Below are 27,985 nucleotides of genomic sequence, written 5' to 3'. Positions count from 1 at the left end.
CTCGGGGACGCTGGGGTAAAGAAGAGGGGATAACTGGTAGGCACGGGGAAGGGGGAATACTTTGTCGATGATCCTTTGGAATGTACTTTTGAGGGGGAAGGGGGAGGGGGTCTTTTTTTGTCTAGGAAGAGCTGCTAGAAAAGATATTTTTTGTAGAAATTGACGTAGGAAAAAAAGGAAAAAAAAAGCGCCGATATTCCGGCTGCTATGTACCTAAACAAATTGCTATTTGGAAGATTTATAATGATGTCCCGATTTAGAAAAAATATTGACGACTGTACGTGTCACAGCATGTTAAGAGAAGCGCCAATAATCCGGCTGCTATAAACAAATGTATATGTTGCAACGAGTTAATTTCGAACAATCTCGAAAAATCCGTTATTTAATGAAAATAATGTACGTAAACAAATTCGAAAGATTTATAATGATGTCCCGATATAGAAAAAATATCATTGACGATTGTACGTGTCGCAGCATAGTAAGAGAAGCACCAATAATCCGGCTGCTATAAACAAATGTGTATGTTGCAACGAGTTAATTTCGAACAATCTCGAAAAATCCGTTATTTAATGAAAATAATGTACCTAAACAAATTGCGATTTGAAAGATTTATAATGATGTCTCGACTTAGAAAAATAGCATTGACGACTATATGTGTCATAGCATGATAAGAAAAGTGCCGATACTCCGGCTGCAATAAACAAATGTACATGTCACAACGTGTTAATTTCGAACAATCTCAAAAAATCTGTTATTTAATGAAAATAATGTACCTAAACAAATTCGAAAGATTTATAATGATATCCCGATTTAGAAAATATAGCATTGACAATTGTACGTGTCACAGCATGGTAAGAGAAGCGCCAATAATTCGGCTGCTAAACAAATGTACATGTTGTAACGAGTTAATTTCGAACAATCTCGAAAAATTCATTATTCAATAAAAATAAATCGGTAAATGGACACTTCTTCTCTTTTAATTTTTTCCTAATAATAAATATTGAAACATGCTCGTTCCTATTTGATCAAGTCCAAGTATTCACGTAAGAGCCAAATAAATTTTGACAGTGACACGGAACGGAAACTATAAAACTGAATACGATTTTTTATCGATGTTACACCGATAAATAATATTCCATCATAAATACCAAGTTTCTTTTTATGTTGAAAAAAACTATTTCCGGATATCGATTGATATTATTCCAACTGTTACTTTCAAGTTATGCTGTCTTTAAAAAAAAGTCATCAAATCTTTTCTATCGAATCTTCTTATCGGAGAAAAAATTGGGGGTAAAAAAACGGGAAAACTTGGGCTGCTATAAAAATCCAAATTGCAACTCGGAAAACCTATGACCATGCTTCGAGTTTGACAAAGGGACAGCGAAATTACAGACGATATACAATAGATCATTGGGTATGCGAGATCACAGCAGATTTTCGGAAGTCTCGAAGTGAATATCGACTGCGATACTGTGTGTGTGTGTGTGTGTGTGTGTGTGTGTGTGTGTAAGAAAAATAGTTGACGATGAATAATGTGTTAAATAGAAAATGTGTTTAATATAAACATGGAAAACCTCAGGAATATAGTGGATGAAGAGTTTGGAGATGAACAGAAATGGAGATTAACAATATTGACAATATTAACATTGACATTGAAGACGAAGATGAACATGCGTTGTCAGTGACTGCATAAGTGATATGAGTGATGAACTTATGGATTATTCAGAAAAAATTGTTACGCGTTCGGAACTCCTTGTACTGAATAGTAATAGAAAACATTGCACAATACAATTTTATTATTCGACGGATGGTGCTCTAATTGTATGTGCTGAATGCATAGTTCGTCTGACGGACACTGACATTGGAATAATGTATGCCGTTAGGAAGCATGAAATAAATACTCTTGATGCGTTAAACGGTCGATTTTGCTCCAATTGCAGTCAGTCCGTATATATAACAATGTCATGTAACATGTGCCCAATTTGCACCGCGTAAAAAAGACGATATTGTGGACAAATCATGTGCAAGTGCAAGTGCTTCGTGGGACGTATAAAAAAAAAATGGAACATCTCGAGCGAGTGGAACGCGAGCTGCTAGAACAATGCAGCCAGGTCGCTACTTTGGTGGAGTGTTTCGCGTAGCTGCAACAATGCGACGAGTGCATCAAACAACTCAAAGAACTTAGTCGTGTTAAGCGTCCTCGACTCACCGTTGCAAATAGACAATCTGTGGTGGCGAGGATCGCACGACTCGCGGGTGCAAAGGTACAATTAGAAAGACGTTTCGTGCACGTTGGTGGCGAGTACGCGAGCACCAGTAGAGACAATGGATCTCTCGTTTGGCGCGAGATTGATACGGCGTTTGAAAGTCGTATATTGGTGCGGTGATCAACGTGAACTATATCGAGCCGCGACGATTTTTGGAAGATGCCGGTGATGTAGTGCTCGAACGAGTGCGAGACATTATAGAAAGACACGATGTAAAAGTGAACACCGCGTTCAACGGCGAGTTTGTGACGGGCGATAAACGCGCCAATAAAAGTATAAACACTAAAAATAGTGAACTCTTTCGAGTGTCAAATGTGGATGAGCGATACGAGCAGCACGTCATCGAATCTACGTTGGCATCGCTCGAAGAATTTCAAGAACGCGACAGTGGATGGGCGCTATCACGTATACTAAATTTAACAATTAATGTTAATAAATATAATCCCATGCACGTGGGGTGTTACATCGAGTTACCGCGGGAAATTATGTTAAAGAGAGCGATAATTAACGTGCAGTCAACGGACAATGTGTTTCGCATGGTCGCGGCCTTGCATCCGGTCGAAAGGCATACAAATCGGGAATCATCGTATCCACATTATACGACGGTGTTAAATCTCCAAGACATTACGTTTCCGATGACGTTGAATCAAATTAAAAAGTTCGAACATCTCAACGAAATCTCTATCAACGTCTACGGTATCAAGGAAAAGGAGATTCTCCCAATACATCTGATAACAAAGAAGATGGAGAAACATGCAAATTTGTTGTACGTGCAGGATCCGCGCGACGGGCACTTCGCGTACATCAAAAACTTATCTCGTCTTGTGAGCTTGCAACTGAATAAAAAAGAACACAAGAAATACTTTTGTGATCGGTACGTATGCACATTTTTTAATAAAATATGTAAAATATTTTATAATTGTTAATTTAAATGCTAAAAATACTAAAAAATCATGTTTTCCGTTTGCAGATGTTTACATTATTTTAATTCATCCGAGAAATTGGAATCGCTTACGGTGGATTGCGAACGGATGAACGATTGCGCCATCCGACTGCCGAATGAGGACGACAAGTGACTCGACTTCAAGAACTACTGCAACAAAGAACGACTTCCATTCATCGTCTACGCAGATCTTGTGCATACTGCGAAGGATGGAGCCGGAAAGAGAAAACACGTCGTATACATGTCAACAATAGCACAAGGTATTTAGCGTAGGATATTATGTGCGATGCTCGTACGACGATGCGTTATCGGCGTATCAATTTCGTCGCGGCGAAGACTGCGTTGCATAGTTCGTTCGGCAACTCGAAAATTTGGCGCATCAAATAAAAATTTTGTTATCCACGAATGTCCCTATGGAAACATTATCGAGAGATCAGTGGGAGACATACCGTAGCGCGACGCGTTGTCACATTTGTGAGAAATTATTTGCGTCGGACGACACGCGGGTACGTGATCATTGCCATCTTACAGTCGTTACCGCGGACCCGCACATTCGAATTGCTAAACTATAAAAAATCATATTACATTCCTGTTCTTTTCACAATTTATTCGGTTATGACGCGCACTTTGTTATCACAGAAATAGCTACGGCGTACGAAGGCAAAATTGACGCAAATTGCTGCCGATAACAAAAAATATATTTCATTCACTAAACATATCAAAAATAGATCAAAATTGTGATTCGCAAAATTGTGTACAATTACGATTCATCGATTCGAACACAAATTTTTGAGTATCAGTCTCGATAAATTGACATCTTTTTTAAGTAGAGAGAAATTGAAAATTTTACATTCCGAATTTTCCACGTTATCGAACGAGGATTTTGATTTGTTGACGCGTAAAGGTGTCTTTCCTTATGAATACGTGGATCGCGCGGACAAGCTGCAGGACATGCGCCTACCATCGCGCGAATCATTTTATAGCTCGTTGACCGGTAACACAGTGTCGGAGAATGATTACGCGCACGCCGTGAACATCTGGCAGCGGTTCTCTATTGAAACCTTAGGCGAATATAGCGATCTATATTTGAAGACTGATGTCTTGTTATTGGCCGACGTTTTTGAAAATTTCCGTGAAAGTTGTATCAAAAGTTACAGTCTCGATCCCGCTCATTACTACATATTGCCAAGTTTCACGTGAGACGCCATGCTGAAACATACGCGTGTAAAATTTGAGTTGCTCACCGACATCGATATGGTTATGTTTACCGAGCGCGGTATACGCGGCGGCTTCAGTCAATGTTCCAACAGATACACGCAGGCCAATAACAATGTGTTCATACGACCCGTCGAAACCGTCGTCGTATTTGATGTACTACGACGTGAACAATTTATACGGATGTAGCGATGTGTCAACTGCTGCCCTATGCTAAATTTCGATGGGTTGAAGACATCGCGAACTTTGACGCGAGCGCGATCGCTCCGAATTCGCCTACTGGTTATATTCTCAAAGTCGATCTCGAGTATCCGCATCATCTGCACGACCGACACACTGACTTACCTTTCTGTCCGACGCACGATAAATCACCCGGCACGCGGCAGAATAAACTTCTCGCGACGCTATATGACAAAAAGCGATATGTCATCCACTATCGTAACCTGCAGCAATGTACGCGCCACGGTCTTCGTATCGCAAAGATACACCGCGTACTACAATTCGCTCAATCCACCTGGCTCCGCGATTACATCGAACTTAATACACAGCTTAGAATGTGCGCGAAAAACGATTTCGAAAAAAATTTATACAAATTGATAATTGATAATGAACAACGCGGTATTCGGTAAAACGATGGAAAATGTCCGGAATCACGTGGAAAAATTGATAACGAAATGGGACGGACGATACGGTGCGGAGGCAATGATCGCGAAACCAAATTTCCACAGCCGCAGCGTCTTTGCGGAAAATTTAATCGCCGTCGAACTGCGTAAACTCGAGGTAAAATTCAACAAGCCGATTTATGTGGGTATGTATATACTCGATATATCAAAAATCTGCTTGTATGAATTTCACCACGAATATATGTTACCGTTGTATCGCGACAAATGTAAAATCATGTACACCGACACAGACAGTCTTGTATATCACATTGAATGCGATGATGTGTACGAGACGATGAAACGCGATATCGCTAGATTCGATACGAGCGATTATCCGATGGACAACGCATATGATATGTCTCTCGTAAATAAAAAAGTACCTGGCCTAATGAAGGACGAAAATAACGGTGCGATTATGACGGAATTTGTCGGACTCAGAGCGAAAATGTATGCGATGAGAGTGGATGATAAAAAGGACACCAAAAAGGCGAAAGGTGTAAAGAATAACGTCGTAGCGCGAACAATAACGTTCGATGATTATACACGGTGTTTGAATGAAGAGATCGAAATGACTCGTCGCCAGTCATGTATAAGATCCGAGTTACACCAAGTATATACGGTATCCGAGTCAAAAATTGCTCTGAGTCCATACGATGACAAACGATACACCATACCGGATTCGACGGAAACGTTACCATGAGGACATTGGCGAATACCTTTGTAATATACATGTATTTTTTTTTATATAGTTTTATACATATATATGTACATATGCACGTATTTCTTATAGTTTATATATACGTATGTACATATGTACAGTATGTAATGTACGTACGTATATATGTATAAAACGTATATGTATGTATGTATATACATATTTGTAATTTATGTACATATGTATGTATGTATGTATGTATGTATGTATGTATGTACATATGTATTTATGTACGTGTGTACGTATGTATATACATACTTGTAGTTTATACACATATGTATGTATGCATATATATATGTATGTATTTTTTATAGTTTATATGTACTTGTAGTTTATATGTACATATGTACATATGTACGTATTTCCCGTAGTTTTATACATTTTATATATTATCTTAAGTTCATCGTAGTTAGTCCATCTGTATAGTTTCTTTACGAAAATGTAATGGAAGAAAAAATAAGACTTATTGTATATATTTTTATATAAATATTTTTTTATTTGTTTTTACAATAAAATAAATGAATTTAAAATTTTTTATATAAATATTTTTATATTTGTTTACAATAAATGAATTAAATCACATTATTTTTGTGTATCCAAGAATTATGTGACCCATCGAGTCCTAGCCACTTGACGTAAACCTTATCTCCTTTCCTACGCAGTACTTTCTCCACGAGATACACGTCCTGAGTCGCGCGATGCAACTCGTGCTCGTAGAACGCTCCAGCAATAAATTCTACGCGATAGTCTTCGAGTAGATAGGTTACGAGATTAGTACGCTGCACTTTAACGATCTTAAACACCTCGGTGGTCCAATTTGGCGTGTAACCTTTTTCGAAAACTGTCTTGTACTTGCTCACGCATACCGATTCGCCTACTTTGAATTTTGCTGGACCTGCGATCGTTATCGCGCTGTACACTGTGCCCAAGAGTTTTTTAGTGATCACGGGAGTTATGTCAATAGGTCGCATGCCAATAGTACGATGTTTGCGCGCGTAATCTAACACGAGACACGGCAGCGCGTCGACCCACTTGTAAGTACTGTTAAATGTAAACATCTTCCACATGTCGTTTTTAAGCGTGCGATTGAACCGTTCGATGATCGATGCTTTCAATATCGAATACGTGGAATAACGCTATGTTTTTTTAAGAGTTTCTGCACATCGGCGTTGTAAAACTCCTTCCTCATATCCGTTTGCAAATTTCTCGGGCATCTTCCGCTCTCTCGAATTATCTCGGCGATAGCGTTAGCCGTCTCGCTTCCGATCTTGCTCTTGAGCGGTACGGCCCAGGTATATTTGCTCAACGCATCGATAACGATGAGTATGTAATGATGACCTCTGTTGAAATTCGAATATGAGCGCATCTCAACGATATCAGCTTGCCACAGATCGTCGTATCCCCGAATTATGACACGTCTTTGTGGAAAATTTCTTCTGGCTGGAGCGTGCAATTTCTCGACGAGTCGTCGCCTTACGGAGTTAATATTTTTTTCACGTCCATCGGATTTTGACGATCTCATGTTTCGACGATGTTTGATATTAATGCGTGTAAATAAGATATATTACAATTAAAGTTTTTTTCCTCACTGACGTCAATCGACTGGCTCGTTTCGTCGACACGCGATTTAATTTATAATAATGCCGGCTTCGCGAAGTTCCTCGATGATTGACAGCATCTCGTTGTCGTGAGCGTTGTGACCAACTCGGTGCGAAGCGTCGAGTAATCGAAGTCGATCCACCAGTTCGTTGGGATCGTCCCAATGCACGTAATCGATCTTGTTGTCATTTAACTTCATGATGGATGGTATATTATTCATGCCTGCACCCTTTTTACTGCTTCTTTTATATGTAGATACGAGCGGAGCGATGATATTAATGTAAAACTCCAAAATACATTAAAAAATTGAAGAATACGAACACTAGACTCCAAAAATACTTAAATTCACAGAAACTAAACTGATATGCGGAGTGCCACGCTGACACATCTGCACGCCACGGCGACCCGGCCTGATCTAAGGATTATGACATCTTAAGATTGTACTTGAGATGGCCTTAAATATAAAAATATACATGTAAGAATCGAGTTATATAACGTTATATAAAAAACAATTCAACAACAGTGTTTTGCAAAAATTGTGAAAACTTTTATTTATTATGTATGCTATATAGTATTTGGATCAAATCCTCTTAAAAAAAACGCTATTGCTCTATTTTTTAATCTCGTAATTTTAGCACATTCTAATAACTCATCATTATTTTTGTCAAGACATTATAATTTCTTCATAACTGTGTTTCAATAGTGTTGAATATATGCAATTTATAATAAAGACATAGAATTTACAATTGAATTTACAACAATCAATAAGAACAATAATAATTTATTATAAGATGGTAAAATTACGAGAATACAACGTTTACAAGGCAAAGATGCTAAATATTATGATATATATTTATATTTATATTTATTATGTATATTTTATTTTTGTATTAGATACTTATAAAAATATTAGCTGAATGCATTACTCTGTATACGAAAAATTCTAATATTAAATTATATATGCTGTTATTTTTATCAACATTATTTCAGATATGGAATATTATACTGCAGATTATACATTCATAAATTATATAACCTCAATCTTTTTGTATCTAAAGTAATATTGATAAAAATAGAAAACATATATGAAAAAGCTATATAAAAAAGGCAACATATTCTATGCACTTTTGTCAAATCATTGTAAATTCTTCATAACTATATTCCAATAGTTCAGTACTGAATATATGCAATTCATAATAAATGTGAAGAACTTACAATCGAATAATCGATAAGAATAATAGTAATTTATTATAAATGAAGTCACAAGAGATAGGGAAATGTCATAACAATAATGTTTGCAAGGCAAGGATGCTGGATATTATATTTATTATGTACATTGCATAGAATTTTTGGATCAGTTCATGAAAATATTAATTTGATATATTCTATTTAAAATTCTATTTTGCAAGTTATACATAAAATATGTTACCCTTAACTTCTTTACGTTTTATATTTTTGTGAATATTATTTTAGATATAAGAAAATTGAGGAGGCTATATAATCTATGAATGTGTATCTATGAAGAATTGCTGAATAATATCCTATATATGTAATAATTTTAATAAAAAATAACGAAACAGTATACATAATGTAACTAATAATAATGTAGCATACATAATATACTAGAATTTTTTTATATACAGAGTAATGCACTCAATTAAAATTTTCATATGTATCTGATACAAAAATAGAATACATAACAAATATATCATAGTATTCGGTATTTTTGCCTTGCAAACGCTATTGTTATATCTTTTTTAACTACTCGTAGGATAGCATCTATAGTCAGTTTTTATATTTAAGATCGTCTTAACATCACGTTTCATCCAATAAAGTAGCAGTATAAATTTATTTAAGATGATTTTAAAGATAAGAGCAGACTATGAATATTGGCCGTAATTTAATCGTCTTATAATTATTATTATTGTTGAAGTTATTATAAATTCTTCGATTTTATCATGAACTGCATATATTCAATACTGAACTGTTGAAACACAGCTATAAAGAATTTACAAAAATAATTTGACAAAAATAATGAACTATTAAGATGTAACATTACGAGATTAAAAATAAATCATAACAACAATGCCTTTTTAAAAGAATTTGAGTCAAATACTATATATAGCAATACTATATATAGCATACATAACAAACATACTATGCTGTCAGCATTTTTGCAAACACTGTTGTTATGACATATTTTTTATATAACCTTGCAATTTTAACACATCTTAATTCACATTCTAATTCATTATTTTTGTCAAGTTATTGTAAATTTTTCATAGCTGTGTTTCAACAAATCAGTATTAAATATACGCAATTCATGATAAAGAATTTACAATTTCATAAGAATAATATCTATTTTTTTATTTTAAGATGATAAAATTACGAGAAATTAAAAAATGTAGTAACAACAGCGTTTGCAAAGCAAAGATACTGAATGATATTAATTATTACTATGATATTAATTATGTATGTTCTACTTTTTTATCAAATACTTGAAACTTGGAGTGCATTACTCTGTATAAAAAAGATTCTAATATTACATTATGTATGCCCTTACACCATTTTTATCAACGTTGTTATATATATAAGATATTATTCTGTAGACTACACATTCGTAGGTTATATAACCCTTAAACTTTTTATATTTAAAATAAAATTCACAAGAATATAGAACATACATACAAAAGTCAAGAGGCATATATTCTATGCATATGTAATTTATAAACAGAATCCTATATCTGAAATTAATAAATATAACATAATAGCATACATATAATATTAAAATTTTATGTATAGGGTTTATCCAATTAATACTTTCATAGATAACTGATCCAAAAATTTCATACAATATACATAATAAGTACATCATAGTATTCATTTTTGTCTTACAAACACTGTTGTTATGACATATCTTCTAATCTCTCGTGATTTCTCCACCTTATAGTAAATTATTATTATTTTTACTAAGTTATTATAAATGCTTAGACTTTATCATGAATTGCATATATTTAATACTGATCTGTTGAAACACAGCTATGAAAAATTTATAGAGATAATTAAGAGACTTTATGGAGTTTCAAAATGCATTAAATATCCAATAGAAAAATTTATGGAGATAATTAGAAGACTTTATGGAGATAATTAGGAAAGGAATTCTGTAATTGAATATTTATTGCATTCTAAAACTCAAAAAATAAAAATGTTGCTATTATTCTGTCCATTACTATACTTACTATGTATATTCTGTTTTTATATCAAATACTTATGAAAACATTAATTGAGTGCACTTTGTATATGAAAAATTCTAATATTATATTATGCATATTATGTTATTTTTATCATATCTTTATTTTGGATATAAAATATACAATCGGATATATTAGAAGTTAGGTTATATTAAAAGTTTCTTTTTAGTTTTAATTTCATATTTTGTGTGATCTTACGCCCCCCTGCTCCCGCATCCCCCTCTCACCCCGTGGGGCTTAGGATCCTCTGGGGATCCTACGATCCCTCCTCTCTTTCATCTCCCTCTCATCCCATGGGGCTTAGGACCCCCCTTGCTTATCTACTCTTGCAGACAATATTGCTGCGTATTTCTTTATTATTTGTCTCGCGGTGTTATAAACTTAAACAGTTTCTCAAAATATTCAGCGAAGATTACAAAGATAATGATAGGCTAATCGTATAATTATTTCATAAAATCTTTTTTCATGAAAAAAGGAAATGCGAAAAATCTCATGTAACGTGTTGTCATATACAAACTTGTACTTTTAAGAATAATTAAATATTAAAGAAACACTTATGAATTGATATATGTATAATGATATAACAATAAACTTAATTTTTTTGTAACATAAATTCCAGTCTTTGTCCATCTTACTTTCCTTTCCCCCGACTAAAAATCAATCTTAATCATATAACTTCAAGCTAGAAATAATCATTTTTCAGATATTTTTCGTTTGTTTGCCATAGAATTAAGGAAAATAACCTCGCTAGTATATAACTCCAAATGTTAGAAAAATCTAGAGTTTTACATCTAGAAAATTTTTTCAACCTACGTGTTTGTCATAGAATAAAAGTCTCGTATAACTCTAAATTCATCGTCGTCAGAAACTTCTAGTGCGAATCTGTCCGTTTTTGTTTTCCTCCTCCAAATACCATACGACTCGATAAATAACTCTAACGGTTATTACACTCGAAAACCTCTCGTCTTCAAAACGTTTATATATTTTCTCCATACAAAAATGTCAAACAACTCGAGAAATTTATTTAAATTCGCTAACTACAAGATAACCTTCCTGAATAACCTTCCGTCCTAAGAAAACGTGATTTATCATATCCCATATATACGTAATAAAAACCTGCCAAAAATCGCTTTCTTTCTCCTTATTTTATCCCTCGTGTCATAAAAATCGCATTCCATTTCCGTCAAGCATATTCCTTTTACACATCCGCCTTCTTTCTTTTTCGCAAACGCCATTTTGTTTTCGGACTCCGAGCGGTCTCAGACACTTTCTCCCCCTTTCCCTACTTTTTCGTCTGGCATTTCGACAATCAATTACACACATGGGGCACTATGAGCAGAATCAATCACGGGGCAGCTTTCAGCCAATCAGAACGCTCCCACTAATTACCTAATTATCATTTTCCACACTCACCGACCAATCAGAACGCTCCATTAACATGTGACTGACAGTTTTTGACAGCGGGAGGCCATGTCCCTGGCGCCAGTAGGAAAGTGGTGGGGATTGATTTTGATGGGCCATGATTACCCATATGCTATTGATGGTGGAGGTCGTTCGCCGCCGTGAACGGCCTCCACTGTCTTTTCCTTCGAGAATCAATCCGCGCCCGCGACGCTTCAATTCAATCGCACCCGACGTTTCGATTCTCGACCGTGCTCGCGATTCTCGACCACGCCCCCTATAAATAATTGCATAAATTCTGCTATAAAATAACCGCGCCGCTTAACAATTTATTGTAAATCGCTGCTGTACATAGTCGCATAAATCTCCGCTGTAAATACTCGCGAGCTAAACTATTGTAATTCTTGCATGAAATATTACGCATAAATCAAATGCGCTAACCACTAGAGGTTCACGCTAACCATCTTTGTTTTTGTAAAATATGCTGCAATCGTGATCATCACGATTAGATCTCAATTGTTCACCTAAATTATTTATCTAAATAAATAATTAATAATTAAGAACATTATATTCATCTTGCCATTTTTTGCATCCTGAATCCGGATAAACCAACGAGCGTATCCGCGTATATAAAACTTAATAAATCACGCGCCGGCAAACAAGCGGTCCGTTTTAGAATAAATGATTTGCTTGATCCATCCTTGAGCCTCTTTATGCATATACTACGAATGGAGAAACGTATGTTGTGCTTAATTATAGTATTTAGAAAAAATTTTATCATTATGAACTAGTTGTTTCATAACGGAAGTATTATTTTGGACAACTAATCAAATGTAACAAATCATATTCGTTTTCGATACTAATACATTTGTTGTTACTATATTTACAAATCAAATTTGTTATAAGGTACTGGTGGCTTGTTAAATCAACAAAATCTTTTCTCTCAGTGTGTTTCAAGAAAGGTTGCTATAAAAAGACGAACATGAGAGTAAAAGACAGAAACGTCACAACGAAAAACTGCTTGTACAGGAAAACTAGTCGACACTTTTACACAATTTTTAAATAATATGATATCTTTATACTTTCTTTTTAATATTTGTTTAAAAATAATATGATTTTTATAATATATTAATTTTATTTTATAGATTTATAGATATTAATATCACTTTTATATTTTAAAAACTGAATGTCAATTCGTTTGAATTTTATATTCAATTATATTCAATTGTATTTAATTATATTCGTTATATTTAATTGGAATAAACTGTTGATACGATTTTAAAAGTCATATAATTCGCTATTATTGTCAATATAATATTATTAAAAGCCGCTGGAGCTTGTTAATGTACAATTATTGATAATCTTGCTTTCGATAGGCCTGCCACCTTAAATATAACTGACGAAACATAATATTTCTTATTACAACTGCTCGATATGAAACAAACACTGTTTAAATTTTCAAAGCAGGAAGCAGTATGTTGAATGTGGAGAAAATTCCACTAAATTCCACAAAATTTCAAAGTTATGTTTAGACGAGAGGCGACAACTCATCTTGTAAAAGCTGCATTAGAACATGTAACTTTTTCCAAGGGAGAGTAGCAGAGCCCACTGCTCGTCTCAATTAAGCTCCCCAGACACGGGAAACAGTACGCTGAATATGGAAAAAATTCCAAAGCTATATTTAGACGAGGAATGTCAACTCATCTTGTAAAAGCTGCATTAGAACATGTAATTTTTTTCCAAGGGAGAGTAATAAAGCTCATTATTCGTTTCAATTAAGCTCCCCAGACACGGGGGGGAGTAGTACGCTGACTGTGGAGAAAATTTCAAAGTTGTATTTAGACGAGAGGCGTCAATTCATCTTGTAAAAGCTGCATTAGAACATGTAACTTTTTCCAAGAGAGAACAGCAAAGCCCACTACTCGTCTCAGAGTCTGTTCACTGCGAGATTGCTTCTTTGTATATTCGCAGTTGACTTTTATATCTAGATATAGGCCACTCGATAGCAGTTCCACTTCAACAATAATATATCCTACCTTACAGCGACCTCAATCCACAATAAATGAAGTTTCTTAAGAATCCGATAAAAAAATTTTTATGCATGAACATAAAATAAATAAATATATATATTAAATATGTATAAATATATAAAAATATACAGAAATATATATATTATAACATTATATGAATATATATGTTATAACATTATATGAAATATGTTCATATAGTTTCTCCTTTTTTATGAATATTTTTTTCATTTACATGGAAAGTAGAAATTGCAATATTTCAATAGAATTTCTAATTATTGTGATTTTATTCATTATATTTTTTCGAATAAATGTTATTTCACAAGTGTTATTATCACAAGAATCTTTTTACATTGTTGCACAGAATTAATTGATCATAGAATATTAATTAGTCCAAAAAATATTTATTTAATTCTTCGCCAAAGAATTTTCATAAAGAAAATAGTAATAAAAGAAAATAAAAATAATTATTAAAAATTAATTAAAAGGATAATTTTTGCTTGTTTTATAAAAGATAAAATCTTAAGTTATGAAGAAATCAAATAAAAGTGTCCATATGTAATCACATATATTTTTGATCATAAATATATATAATTATATAATTATATATTTTTATTCAATTTTTTTCTCAATTTATCTCAACTTTTTGTAAAAGAATATTAATGCGAAACTTATTCTTTTAATTATTTTTTATGTTTCTCTCATTATTACTGTTATTTTTCTTGTACCAAAGTTTTATACAAAAATTTTACAAAAGAAAGAAATTAATATAAATATATATGGGCATTTCGTAATTATATGTTTCTGCATAAAAATTTTTATTAATAGAAAATTAAATATAAAACTCCGTATAAAGTATAAAACTCCGTTTTAAGCTGAAAATTTGTATTAAGATCTTTTACTTTGATAAAGAGTTTGGATAGATAATGAAATGCATATTTAACAATAATAGTGGCAGAATAATTACCGATCTTTTAGAATTAAGCATATCAAACATTTCCTTCTCATTTGAACCAAACATAATGAATATAAAATTCAAAGGTGATATTTTTTGCAACATTGCGAAGCGTGGTTTTGAGTTAAAAGATGAATTAATTTTGCATTAATAAAAAATATTAATTGTTTGTTGGACTTATACATTTTTATTGAGAAATCGCAAATTCTGAAAAAAATTTTGGTCCAGGATACACTCTTTGTTGAGATGTAACCATTGCATCGCGTGAAATTACAGAACTAAACTAGAAAGGAAAAATGTAAAACAATATTGTTTCATCAAAAACTGAAAAATTTCTAAATATATATTCCGCATATTTGTTTATAAAGAATTATCTCGCTATGATTTTATGAAGTTTAAGATTATTAATATTTGTACTGTAACAGAGCATATGTAACGCTCCGTTATTAAGCGCGGCCCACACCGTCAGAGGTCGTCCGAACATCCCCGACTGCGACCGAGTGACGCGCGCCGCTGATCTGTCACGCGCCGACGTTTTGTACAATTTAAATCGCGTGTTGACAAGTGCAAGAATGGGTACATAAACCCAACAAATTTTGCAAAGAACAACCAGACCTGTCCGATCATCCGATCTGTCCGTTTCTAAAATACTTTTCCGATCCGAACGATATATACGAGAATTTTCTTGTTCAGAATACTGAGTATTCTTAGAATTCACATTCTCTTCCTATCCAAAAAGTCGAAGTGTTCTCGGGCTTTTCTTCTGTGGAATACCGAGCGTTCTCAGTATTCTCACTTTCCTCCTATTCGAAAAGTCGGAGTGTTCTCGGACTTTTCTCCTGCGGAATACCGGGCGCTCGCGGTGTTCTCATTTCCTCCTGTTCGAAAAGTCGGAATGTTTTTGAATTTTTCATCTTTCCACAAGAATATCGAACGCTCTCGTTGCCTCACACACGAAAAGTCGGAGCGATCTCGAACTTTTCCTTCGACGTGCGCGAAAACACGTCATGAAAGCATCTGTTGTTGCCTAGCAATCCGTACGTCCGAACACGCGGGTCCGTTTGCCTAGCAACGCGCTGCGTATCCGACCCACGCACTATCCCGCGAGTATACGCATTCGTATTCACTATCCGATCAGGTTACGAATCTCTCAAATATAATCAAATATATCTCTCGAACAGATGCGAAACGGTGTCACATTCTAAAGAACTCGTAATTGTCTACGCGAGTCACACCTTGAATGGAGCTGAGCGCAATTATTTGAGCGCACGGAGCTTGAATGTCTAGTTGTATGGGGGATCCGCCACATGCGGAGTTATTTGGAGGGATATAAATTCACAGTTGTCACTGACCAAGCTTTCCGATGACTCCAGCGGGTGGAATCCCCGAGCGGACGGCTCGAACGTTAGGTACTCGAGCTCCAGCAATACACATTTGACGTAAAATCGTCAGCTCATAGCAGATGCTCTTTCAAGGCGTCAATATCATCTGTCTCCGCATCACCTGCCTATGGTATCGCCGACAATTTAAAAAGATCCGCGAGAGATCGGGCGAATTTAAAAATTACAGCATCCGCCAGAATCGGCTGTATATATTTATTCTTCCCTCCTATTTTCAACAGATTTCCATGAAACGCCAGTCGCGGACTAATGGAAAAAGTGCGTGTCACGCGAGCGCCGATCCAAAGTGCTACACCGAATGCGCAACGAATCGACCGCAGAGCATTTAGGGATAGCAAAAACGATCGCGCAAACGGCCGCCTCTATTAATGGTTCGGAATGTTTGTCGATATTGCATGCTATGTACAAAACTACGAAAATTGTCTTATACACAAAGTAACGCAGGAACGCCCGGCCGGATTTCTCCATCCGTCATATATATGTCAGTTCCATGGAAAAAGATCAATCTCGTAGGACCACTACTCCGCTCGACCAATTGCCATTCGTGACTACTAATCATACAAGACCGATTTACTAGATGGAATTACGACCTTTACTAAGCGACCGTAATACAAGGGCTGATGAAACAGATAATCTTCCGCCACGAGTGCCCCTGCGACGTAATGTCTGACAACGGTCGCCAGTTTATAGCGGGGCATTCAAAAGCGTGCTGCGAACGGCATTAAGTTACCGACTCGTCTACGCCCCTTATTGCAATCCGATGGAACGAACTAACCGAACGATCGAAATTGTGATCAAGTAATTCATACAGAAAAATTACCGGCGATGAGATCATCACATCTCCGCATTCCAATTTGCATACAATATCGCGTGGCACGAGGTCATCGGATATACACCTGCCTACTTAAATCACGGCCGCGAATTAAATAGCCCTCACCACGAGGACTGACAACCAGCGAATACGTCATCGCCCGATGTTAATGATAGCTAAACATTGAAAGAAGCCTACAAAGTCATACACGTAAATCTTGTCCACGCTTTCCAAAGACAGGAAAAATATAATTTGCAATACCGACAGCTCGTACTTGGCGACAAGGTCTGGAAGCCACTCCATCTATTACCCAATAAAACAAATGCCGTCGCTGCGAAATTATTTTCTAAGTTCATCGGACTGTTAAGAGTACGCAAAATAATATCGCCTGTTATTTTCAACCTATGCGACGGCAGGGGAAATGGTAGCGGCATATAGACATGACAGGGGAAATGGTACCGACATGTACCGACATGTACCGACATGTACACATACAAAATCTTAAACCCGCGTCATCCGAAAACAATAATAAAAACGTTAATGACAATGATTCTGAAATCAAAAACCGGTGTTGCCAACCCGATGATTTTCTCACTAGATTTGATGATTTTGAAAAACTTTTGGTGGCTAAATTTACAAATTAACGATAACGGGAAATTCGATTATTTCAAGACAATTTTAGTAAGAAATTGGTGATTTTAGTTGATGATTGGTGACTATAGTTTAATGATTTTATGGTAATTTAATATTTTAGGAGTAAAGGACTCCGCACAAAGCCACATGTTTTTGGCTCTCTGTAAAATTGGCTGAAATTTTAGTACGTTATAGTTCTTAACTTACTGATCAAGTTTCCTTAGGCACAAAGCTTAAAAATGGCTGCTTTGCTATAGTCATGCTATATTCATTGCTATAGTCTTGAAATGTCGTATTTTATCATTATTCTTATAACGTTCCAAATCGGTTTTTTAATAAATCGATAAATTTTAGGTAACTCCTTTTTTTAATAATAATAAAATTTAATAATAAATATAACATCATAAATATATACATTTTAAGAAAAAGATGTAGTTTTATTAGAAGAAGAAGATATTGGTTTTTGATGGAAAAGCATACATCATTAGTGGTTTCTGGTGAAAAAAACAAAAAAAAAATGGCAAAAAAGTTTAGTGATTTTTAGCGAGATTTACAAAGCTTTATAGTGGAATAACAACAAAGTTATGACATTGAAATATGTATTCTTTATAATTTTATAATTAAATATTAAATATATTACAATTATATATATATATATAATTAAATATTAAATATATTACAATTATATATATATATATATATAATTGTAATATATCTAATATTTAATTATAAAATTATAAAGAATACATATTTCAGTGTCATAACTTTGTTGTTATTCCACTATAAAGCTTTGTAAATCTCGCTAAAAATCACTAAACTTTTTTGCCATTTTTTATATATATATATATATTTATTAAATATTTATATATATATATATATATATATATATATATATATATATAATTATATTACTACAACTATATTACAACTATATTACGATTAAACTACATATACATATAAACTACATATCTCTCTACTTACAACTATTTCACTTTATAAGTGCAGTAATTTTGTTTTTAATTATTTGTTGAAGTTAATCTGTGTATTCAAAATAAAGTAAATTTAAAGTAAATATTATATTATAATTTCTATTTTTAAGAAAAAGCAGAGTTGCTTTTTGTTTTTAAAATGAAGTCTGTAATTATTTTGTAATAATAAAATGATTTTTTATGAATAATGGTATGATTCATATAAAACTAGCACAATCCATCTTCACTTCGCAGGAGAGCAATTTTGAATACACCTATACATTTAATAGTGCAAAATCCGTTCAGTGATTTTCAAAATTATGTAAATCTTCCAAGGATTTTAATTTTAAAAATAAAAGAATACGGAAGTGTTAAAAAGAAAAGTATTATCCAATCATATGGGTAACGTCATAAAGAAAGGAATACCTGTATTAATATTTATAACATATATATTTTTGTTCTTAATTATCCATCCCTGGAAGACCCTATCCAATATAAAAAATATTCCCAAAAATGCTCGAAATTGGAGCAAATTATTAGCTCTATGAAATTCATACATACTGGTATATTTTCATTATGTAACCAAGCCTTGTACTTTGTTTGTGTTATTGGAGGATTTATATCTTCGTCATTTATATATTCCATATTAATATATTCCATAGCATTTAGTCCGATATCGACCGTTCTAATTAAAACTTTTCGTGAAACAATTGTTACACGAATACAACTAACAACGGTTAAATTTGTAAGATGTACTTTAAAAAATGCTACTATTATTTTAAGGCTTGTGTCCACTGTAAAAATTAATCACTGTAAAAATTAACCGAGATCTTGGACAGAGAAAGAATTAACTATCGCATTAATCGCATTTAAACAATACGGTCAATTGATTAATGCGATTAGTTAATTTATTCTTTGTTCGAGATCTCGGCCTGATTTTTACCATTGTACACAAGACTTTAATGTTGTGACTTTTAATGTGTGTGATTTAACCTCTTCATATGCTACGGCTACGTTTGGTTCAAGGTTCATAACGTTTATAAGCATCATTTTGTGCATCATGTTTCTTCTTAAATGCATTGAAGATGAATCTTACTACATCGTTGATAATGAAGCAGTAATTTACGAAAATTCTGTTAAAAAAAAGATAAAATGATCTTTTTTTACAATAAAAAGAAATGAAGGACAGATTATAATATATTCAGGTAATATAAAAATTAAAATTTGTTTGTGATAAAAAGTGAAAGCATAATTAAGAAAAATTCAAGTGGGATACAATAAACGTATACTGAGACATGTCACCTAAACCTTACATAAAAGCATTTATTTCAGGAATCTCATAAAAATCTAACCTCACTTTGAAAAAGAAGCTTATGTGTATGAATTTCATGCGCACACATCCCCCCCCCCCCACACACACACACACACGTATATATGTATATGTATATATTGTTGTACCCCGGATGGGCTACAACGTTAATATTAGGAATAGTCGGGTTCGTTAAGCCTAAGGAATTGGGGGATAAGGGATTCCGAGCAGGATCAAAAGAATGTAGGGATCTTCTTGAATTCATTAACACACACTTTCTTTATTTTAACTGATTTATTCTCACAAGTGCACAGATGCTTGATATATTAACAATTATATTTTACACACGGTTAAACGTCGTCGGGTGACTCGGTGCGTATCGCGTTACTCTGGCGGCCGATGACCGAATATGTCACCTGAGATGCTGATAGTACGGCTCGCGGGAACTTCGCTACGAGATTCGGTAATATCTCGTGCGATTATTATAAGTCCGATTCCGGACGACACGTAGTATTTGACTCTCCCGACTCTGGCTTGTACGGTCAATTATATAGACTGGTCGATGCCCGATCAGCATTCTAATCGGTTGCGTCGATTGATCGCGTGATATTGATTGCTCAATATCACGCCTGGTTCGATCAGCAAATTGAGGAATTTGCTGATAGACTTTTCGCGAATGTTCGCAATGTTCTCGCGCGATGCATTTCTGCGGTCTTTCGAAAGACTGATCGCAATTTTGGCGCATTTATGTCGTCTTTCGAAAGACTTTTTCCGATTTCATGCAGATTAAATTTGTTGCCATGCGGACTACTTTTATTATTAGTTGTAGGTCTGGCTACAACATCATATATAATATATATATATATATATTATATATATATATATATGTGTGTGTGTAACACGCACGCACGCACGCACGCACGCACGCACGCACACATAAACACACATCGAACTATGTAAAAAGGACACAGTATTGAATGTCAACTATAAGTTTATTATTATTATTATAATCATTCTTACCCGAGTGTAAATTTTATTTGATTACAATATACTTGTTTACCCGAATGTAATTTTTTATTTGATTTCGATATATTTGTTTATTATGTTACATTAAATTTAGTGTTAAAATTAAAATTCGTATACTTCATTTAGAAAAACCTCGTCCATTCCCCCGCTCCAAGGATTGCGCGAAGTCCTGTCCCGGATTAAAGAGATTTGATTCTCTGACCCAAAAACGGTCCACCGACCGTGCTTACGCAGGCACGAGTTATAGCGTCATCGACGTTGGCTCGTTACTCTGTGCTTAAAAGGTTCGACGCTCGACTCACAGCGACGATCTGAGAGAATAAACCTAGTTCCGTCCACCCGAGCTCACTTTTTTTCTTAACAAATTTGTCCTTTCCTTTCCTCCGGAGCTCGGACGTAACATATATAATTGTTCGTAATTTCTTTATTTTATTTTTAATTTTTTCATTTTATTACTATTATAGGAAATAATAATATAGAAAATAATAGAAAAATTGTCCCTTTCTATTCTTCGACGTGTCGGATTATGAAGATCATTTTACACCACAATCATTTAATACTAAAAGTAAGATAAAAGGATTGAAATGTAGTGCCATACCAATCTCATTTAATTCTGTAACGGAGCGTTTTTTAAAGCTCCGTTACTAGACATCCGCTATACGGCCCGCATCGTCTGGGGCTGTCCAAATATCCCCGAACACAACCGAGCGATACACGCGCGCCGCTGATCTGTCACGCATCGACGGCGATCAGCTATTTTGCTAAATAATTTTAACAAATCACGCGTTGATACGTAGCGCAAAAATGAGTATATAAATCCAGTAAATCTCGACAAAAAGATCTCAGTCCCATCCGACCATCCGACTCGTCCACTCCGATATTCCAATCCGATACGAGGGTAATACCGAGCGTTTTCAGTACTCTTTTCTTCTTTCCTTCCGAAAAGTCGGAATGTTCTCGGACTTTTCACCCTCCTTCGGCGAAATACCGAGCGTTCTCGGTATTCTCCGTTCCTCACGCACGAAAAGTCAGAACGTTCTCGGACTTTTCCCTCGACATACGCGGAAACACGTGTCGCGAAAGCATCAAGGGTTGCTTAGCGATCCATGCGTGCGATCGCTCGATAACACGCGGGCCCGGTTGCCTAGCAACGCGCTGCGTCTCAGATCCTCGCGTTATACCGCAAGTGTACACGTATACATTCAATATCCGACCGCCTCACTAATCAAACTCAAACATCACGGATTCTTCTATAAACCGAACCCCGGCATCCGATGAACATATCCGTACAATACGACCGAATCACGCTTCCGTATCTCTCATCTACTGACCGTGCAGAGACGTACTGTTACAATTCAAATATTCAAAACATATCCTGAAAAACTTAAACGACAAAATTTAAATAAACATACGCCTTGCATCGAAGAAAATACTGCAGGACTATCCCAATGCGTTGAAAAAAATCTTGATATCTGTATGCCTGCTTCCAATATAATAGATACGCAATTTCCTCCATCAAAAACTTATAAGCCATCACGTTTATGTTTGTTTTAGCAGAAGAAAAAAATATTATGGAATGGGTGCATCTTGATCCGCCTACACATGAAACAATCTCGATAGTGATTTTACATAATAATGCAAATAAAGAAAATAAAGAAAATAATGATAAAGACAATAATAATAAAATAGAAGACAACAATGATAAAGGAAATAATGATGAAAATAATACAACAAAGAAAATAAAAGATTTAAAAATTGAGATTAATTTTTTAAAATCTGAAAATATTCGACTACGAGATATGATAAAACGTTTAAAATATCGTTTACATACAACACGAAAATTTGAAAAGCTAAAAGGACAAAAACAAAAGAAGAAAATATTTAAAAATTTAATACATAAGCAAGATCTGCATCCTGTTGCAAAAGCTATGGTTAACCTACAACTACATATACCACATGCAGCGTACATAGAAAAAAAAATCTGTCAAGACAGTTATATTATTATTCACCCATTACATTTTGTCAATTAAGAAAAGCAGGTTGCAATTTCCCCGGACAATGTACTATTAGAAGATGGCTGGAAGAATATGACATGAAACCCGGATTTTGTAATTTTATATTTCAAAAATTAAAAGAAAAAATTTCTCATACACCATTGGAGGAAAGAGTGTGCTTTAAAATAAGACGAAATATCTATTGAAAGTTATGAAGAATATTCGTTGAAATTTGATGAAATAGAAAGTCTTGTTGATCTTGGACTTTTAGGAAGAGGATCTGAAAAAACTAAATGTGTTTTTGTTTAGATAGTTTAAATACGCATCACTCATGGCGGCAATCCTTAGCATATTTCCTACTGGGAAAATGTATAAAAGCTGAAGAAATAGTTACATTATTGAAAGAATGTGTAACGGAGCAAGATTGCTAGTGCGCGCTATGCGGCCCGCACCATCCGAGGCCACCCGAACACTCCCGGCCGCAACCGAACAACACACGCGCGCCTCTGAGCTGTCACGCGTCGACGACATGATCAGCTGTTATTTAACAACGGTTAACAAACGAAACGTTGACACGTGGCGTGGAAATGGGTATAAATACCCGACGAATTTCACGTAAAAGAGAGTCCTATCCGTTCCTCCGACCTGTCCGTTCCGAAAAACAGAAGATTCTCTCAAAGAATACCGAGCGTTCTCTGTATTCTTGTTCTTTCCTTCTCGAAGAATCGGAGTGTTCTCGGATTTTTCTCCCCACGACAATACCGAGCGTTCTCAGTATTTTCGTTCCATCTCATTCCGAAAGTCGGAGTGTTCTCGGACTTTCCCGCGACATCCGTCACGCGGGTCACGACCAGCGTTGACTGTTGCCTACCCACGCGTCCGAACATTCAGCCACGCGCGGACCCGGTTGCTTAGCAACGCGTCACCGATACGACTACGATCGCCGTCATCCGTCGCATCATCAATCGTGTTACGAACATCGCAAAGCGACAAGCGAGAGACAACGAGCGACCGCGCTGCGAGAGGCGTTATTTATATAAATCATTATAAAGTAATTAAAACCCGGCGACTGCAAGCCTCTCCCAAACCCGGCATCCGACGGGCATACTCCCGAGCATACTCTGAGCGCATGTCCCCGCGTCCGTAGAATAAACCGAGCGCAGGGAAGTACCGTTACAAATGTTTAGACAGATTGAGTGAAACAAGTGCTGATATACAACTTTTAACATGTGATCAAGGCACATGTAACCAAAGCACTTATGTTCAACCAGATATTAATTCAGAAAATCCATTCTTTATATATAATGGAAAGAAATATAATGCTTCATATGATTTTCCACATTTAATAAAAAGATTGGCAAGTTTCTTGAAGACGCATAAAGACATTTACTGTGATGGAAAAATAATTGCCTCCTATACAGATTTTGAAGCGACATGGTGTATTGACAATGCCACAAAAGGAGACTCAAATTTATTATCTTATATAATGGAAGCGTACATTCATCCGAATATTTTTGAAGCAATGAATGTTAAAAGAGCTTTCCAGTTCCACCCTCTTGACAAAAGATATTAAACTCTCCTCTCCTCTCGAATCTCGGACGTAACAGTACAGAGTGTCCTATTTTATTTTAATTGCTTATTTAGAATATCTTTTAAATTATACATTACATGAAAAATGTATGTTATTATTTATTAACTCATGCTTTTTATATTCTTGAATGTTCGGGCTGCGTTCAAGAAGCGCGCTATTAGACATTAGAAAGGCGCATCAGACTGCGCGCCATTCTATTATCCTTTATTTATATTTAATGAACGATACAGATATATGAACGATAAAGATACAATGATGTGATAGCGCTAATAGATATATGATCCTTTCTATTTATATTTCAGTGTGGTCACGTTTTCTTTCATTACTTTATTGGAAAGCAAGTTGAGTCAATTAAGAAACATGCTCCTTGAACGCAGATGCTTTCCGATAAAATAATACGAAATAGAAGACACGCCCACACTGAAATATAGATAGAAGAAATCATACATCTACATAATATATCAAAAAGAAATTATTTAATATTTATATAGCATTCAAGTATTTTCAGACAGTAAAGAAGAATAGATGAGATCTTATTTCTTTCTATTGCATATATGATTTCGTATCAGCTCTAGTGGCTCGAGTGATTCAAATGTTTGAATTTGTTTTATACATAAACAATGTCATATATAATATTTACAAATAATAAAATAAAAATAAATAAATTAAATAAAAATAAATATAACAGAAATGATAATAATTTTTTTAATAATATAAAGAAAATGTACAATTTTCCCATTTTTGTAACTGATATTTTCTCACTTTCGTACTGTAGAACTTATACGCAATAACAGTAATATATAATCATTCTGCTCTGAAAAATTGTACTATAAATAATAATATAAATTATATTGATTTCTATCATAATCTTGTTTAAAAAAATATCTATAAAATTGTTTATAAAAATAAGAATGTTTTTGATAAAGGAGAAATATAATTCCCCAATCAACACGCTTGTCTAAAAGACTTCTTTCGGACGTTCTAAAACAGATGTCTTTAAGACATTACCGAAAAGATATTTTCAAGACAATTTTTTGGACAATCTTAAAGACGTCCTATTTTAAGACGTCTTAAAACAGACGTCTTTAAGACAATACCAAAAAGACACTTTTAAGACAACTTTTGGACATCCTTTTTCAGAAAGTCATATAATAGAATATATCAAAAAAGATAAAAATTTTTGAAAAAAAAAAAAATATATATATATATATTTAATATATGTTTAATTTGTTTATTACATATTAACTATTTCATAATTGTCGCGATATTCCGGCTTCTATAATCAATCCCGACATTTCCAGAATTACGTTTCTCTTTCCATTGGTGGATTTGTGACAAAGGTGCGTGTTGCTGGTTATATCGGCACGACTTTAATCCACGTAATCTTCTATTTTTAAACAAAAATATTATATTAAACATATAAGTAATTAATATAGATACATTTTTGTATATACTTATGTTATATTGTGTGAATATTTTTCACTTTTTAGAGTAAAATATACAGATAAGTTTCTAACCAAAGATCGTAAAATTGACCCTTGATGATCTGATTTAATATTAATAAAAATTATCTTGATAAAGGCTTTAAATATAACATACAATATGTAATATACAAAATAAAATTATTATACGTTTTCAAAATAATAAAAATCATGTTTATGTACAACAGTTGATTCTGTTTTGCAAAAACGACGGACACGTGCAAGAAACTATGATGCAAAAATATTCTCGCACGCACGAACGTTTGCCAAAGCAAAGCAAAGCAAAAAGTATTCACGATTTGAAAGGAAGTTTCAAACAGAGCTATGAATTTCAACAAGACGATGGATACTACGATAATACATCATGCTTAAAGGAAAACACCTTTAGTTTGAAATCTTTTTTTGACTTGAAGAAGTTGAATTGTATATATAAAATATATATTGAATATATATATATATATATATATATATATATATATATATTGTATATATATTTTATATATATATAACGACACCCGACTCACCCCCCTCAATTACTAACAATTTAATATTATTTGAACAATTGTTAACAGTATTAAATCGGTCCCCGATCGATCAACCGTCGGGGCGCCGACACGGCGATCCTTCCGCGATCCCACCGTCGAGAAAAGCCCGTCGAACAGCGGACGCGGCAAACCGATGATCACGCGGCTTCACGTGCGCGCCGCGTGAGACAATAGACACACGGTAAGGCCACTACCGCCGGCCCCGCTACCGACCGCGCCACCGAACATCCTCGTGGAATTCCCGAGCGCGTTCAGCGAATTATCGCGGGGATTCCGACGAGACATCCCCCGGAAACTACCCCGACCCGAGTCCGGCCGACCCGTTCTCGACGAAACCCCCCGACCGATGGCCGGCTTGGGTATATTAAGCGAGTCCGGGAGATAAACGAGATCGATTCCCAGCGAGACAGTTACCAGTCCGACACTGCTCTCGATCTTCCGAATCCTCTCCAGAAAAAGCGATCTAGGTGCTACCTATCGTGCCAGGAGCTTCTGGCCGATCGCTCCTCTAAATATCCACCAGCGCACAAGTACTCACAGGTTGAGGAGCTTCTCAACCTGAGTTCCACAAAGAAAGCCCTTGTGCACATATTCTTTTGAAGATCGAGAATCAGGGAGCTTCCTGCATTCAAGCCGTCATAAGCCTCACACACAGCTGATCCGTCATATCAACACTCGCAGCTGATCCATCAAAACAAGCCGGCCGAAATCACCGCGCACCGTCGCGCCCGCGCCGCGCCTATCGAAGAACGCGACGAAATTCGGAGAACCGACCGCGAGCAAAAATGATTGTATATAATACGTGGAAATCGCACGTCTTTTCGCCGTACCAACGGCGAAATACCTGTAAATACTGTAAATATAAAAACAGCCAGTCGGCATTGTAAATATAAACCTAGACATACCAAAAGACACGATATTTTATTTCTCGTACCGAATCCTGACAAAACCGATCGACGCTATCCTGTAAAACCGAGCGACGCGGAGATAGAGACGTTTTATATATATTGTATATATATATATATATATATATATATATATATATTGTATATATATTGTTTATATATTGTATATATATTGTATATATTTATTGTATATATAAAATATTGTTTATGAAATAAACTAAAATTCATCTTTTTTATTTTAAACGTGTTAAAATTATTGTCAATAAAACATCTAGAGAATGTCATAA

At 34.8% G+C, this 27,985-nt stretch overlaps 1 protein-coding gene, 1 long non-coding RNA gene and 1 pseudogene across 2 annotated transcripts in view; 2 read left to right on the top strand and 1 right to left on the bottom strand.

Moving 5' to 3' along the window:
- LOC148936850 (uncharacterized) overlaps nt 1–27,985 on the top strand; it is a 51,837-nt gene that overhangs the window by 18,642 nt on the left and 5,210 nt on the right. The gene's annotated exons all lie outside the window — the stretch shown is intronic.
- Nucleotides 3,966–5,925, top strand: LOC148936852 (uncharacterized; annotated as a pseudogene).
- Nucleotides 6,093–18,391, bottom strand: LOC148936851 (uncharacterized). The gene has a single exon (XM_089076515.1). The coding sequence runs from the start codon at nt 6,867–6,869 to the stop codon at nt 6,375–6,377; it is 495 nt and encodes a 164-aa protein (XP_088932641.1). The 5' UTR covers nt 6,870–18,391; the 3' UTR covers nt 6,093–6,374.

Source organism: Pogonomyrmex barbatus, unplaced genomic scaffold, assembly GCF_055798465.1.
Source record: "Pogonomyrmex barbatus isolate J1 unplaced genomic scaffold, ASM5579846v1 scaffold2, whole genome shotgun sequence".
In the NCBI taxonomy this organism is placed as follows: Eukaryota; Metazoa; Arthropoda; class Insecta; order Hymenoptera; family Formicidae; genus Pogonomyrmex; species Pogonomyrmex barbatus.
Note: the sequence above shows the minus strand (reverse complement) of the source record. Positions and strands in the feature narration are given on the sequence as shown.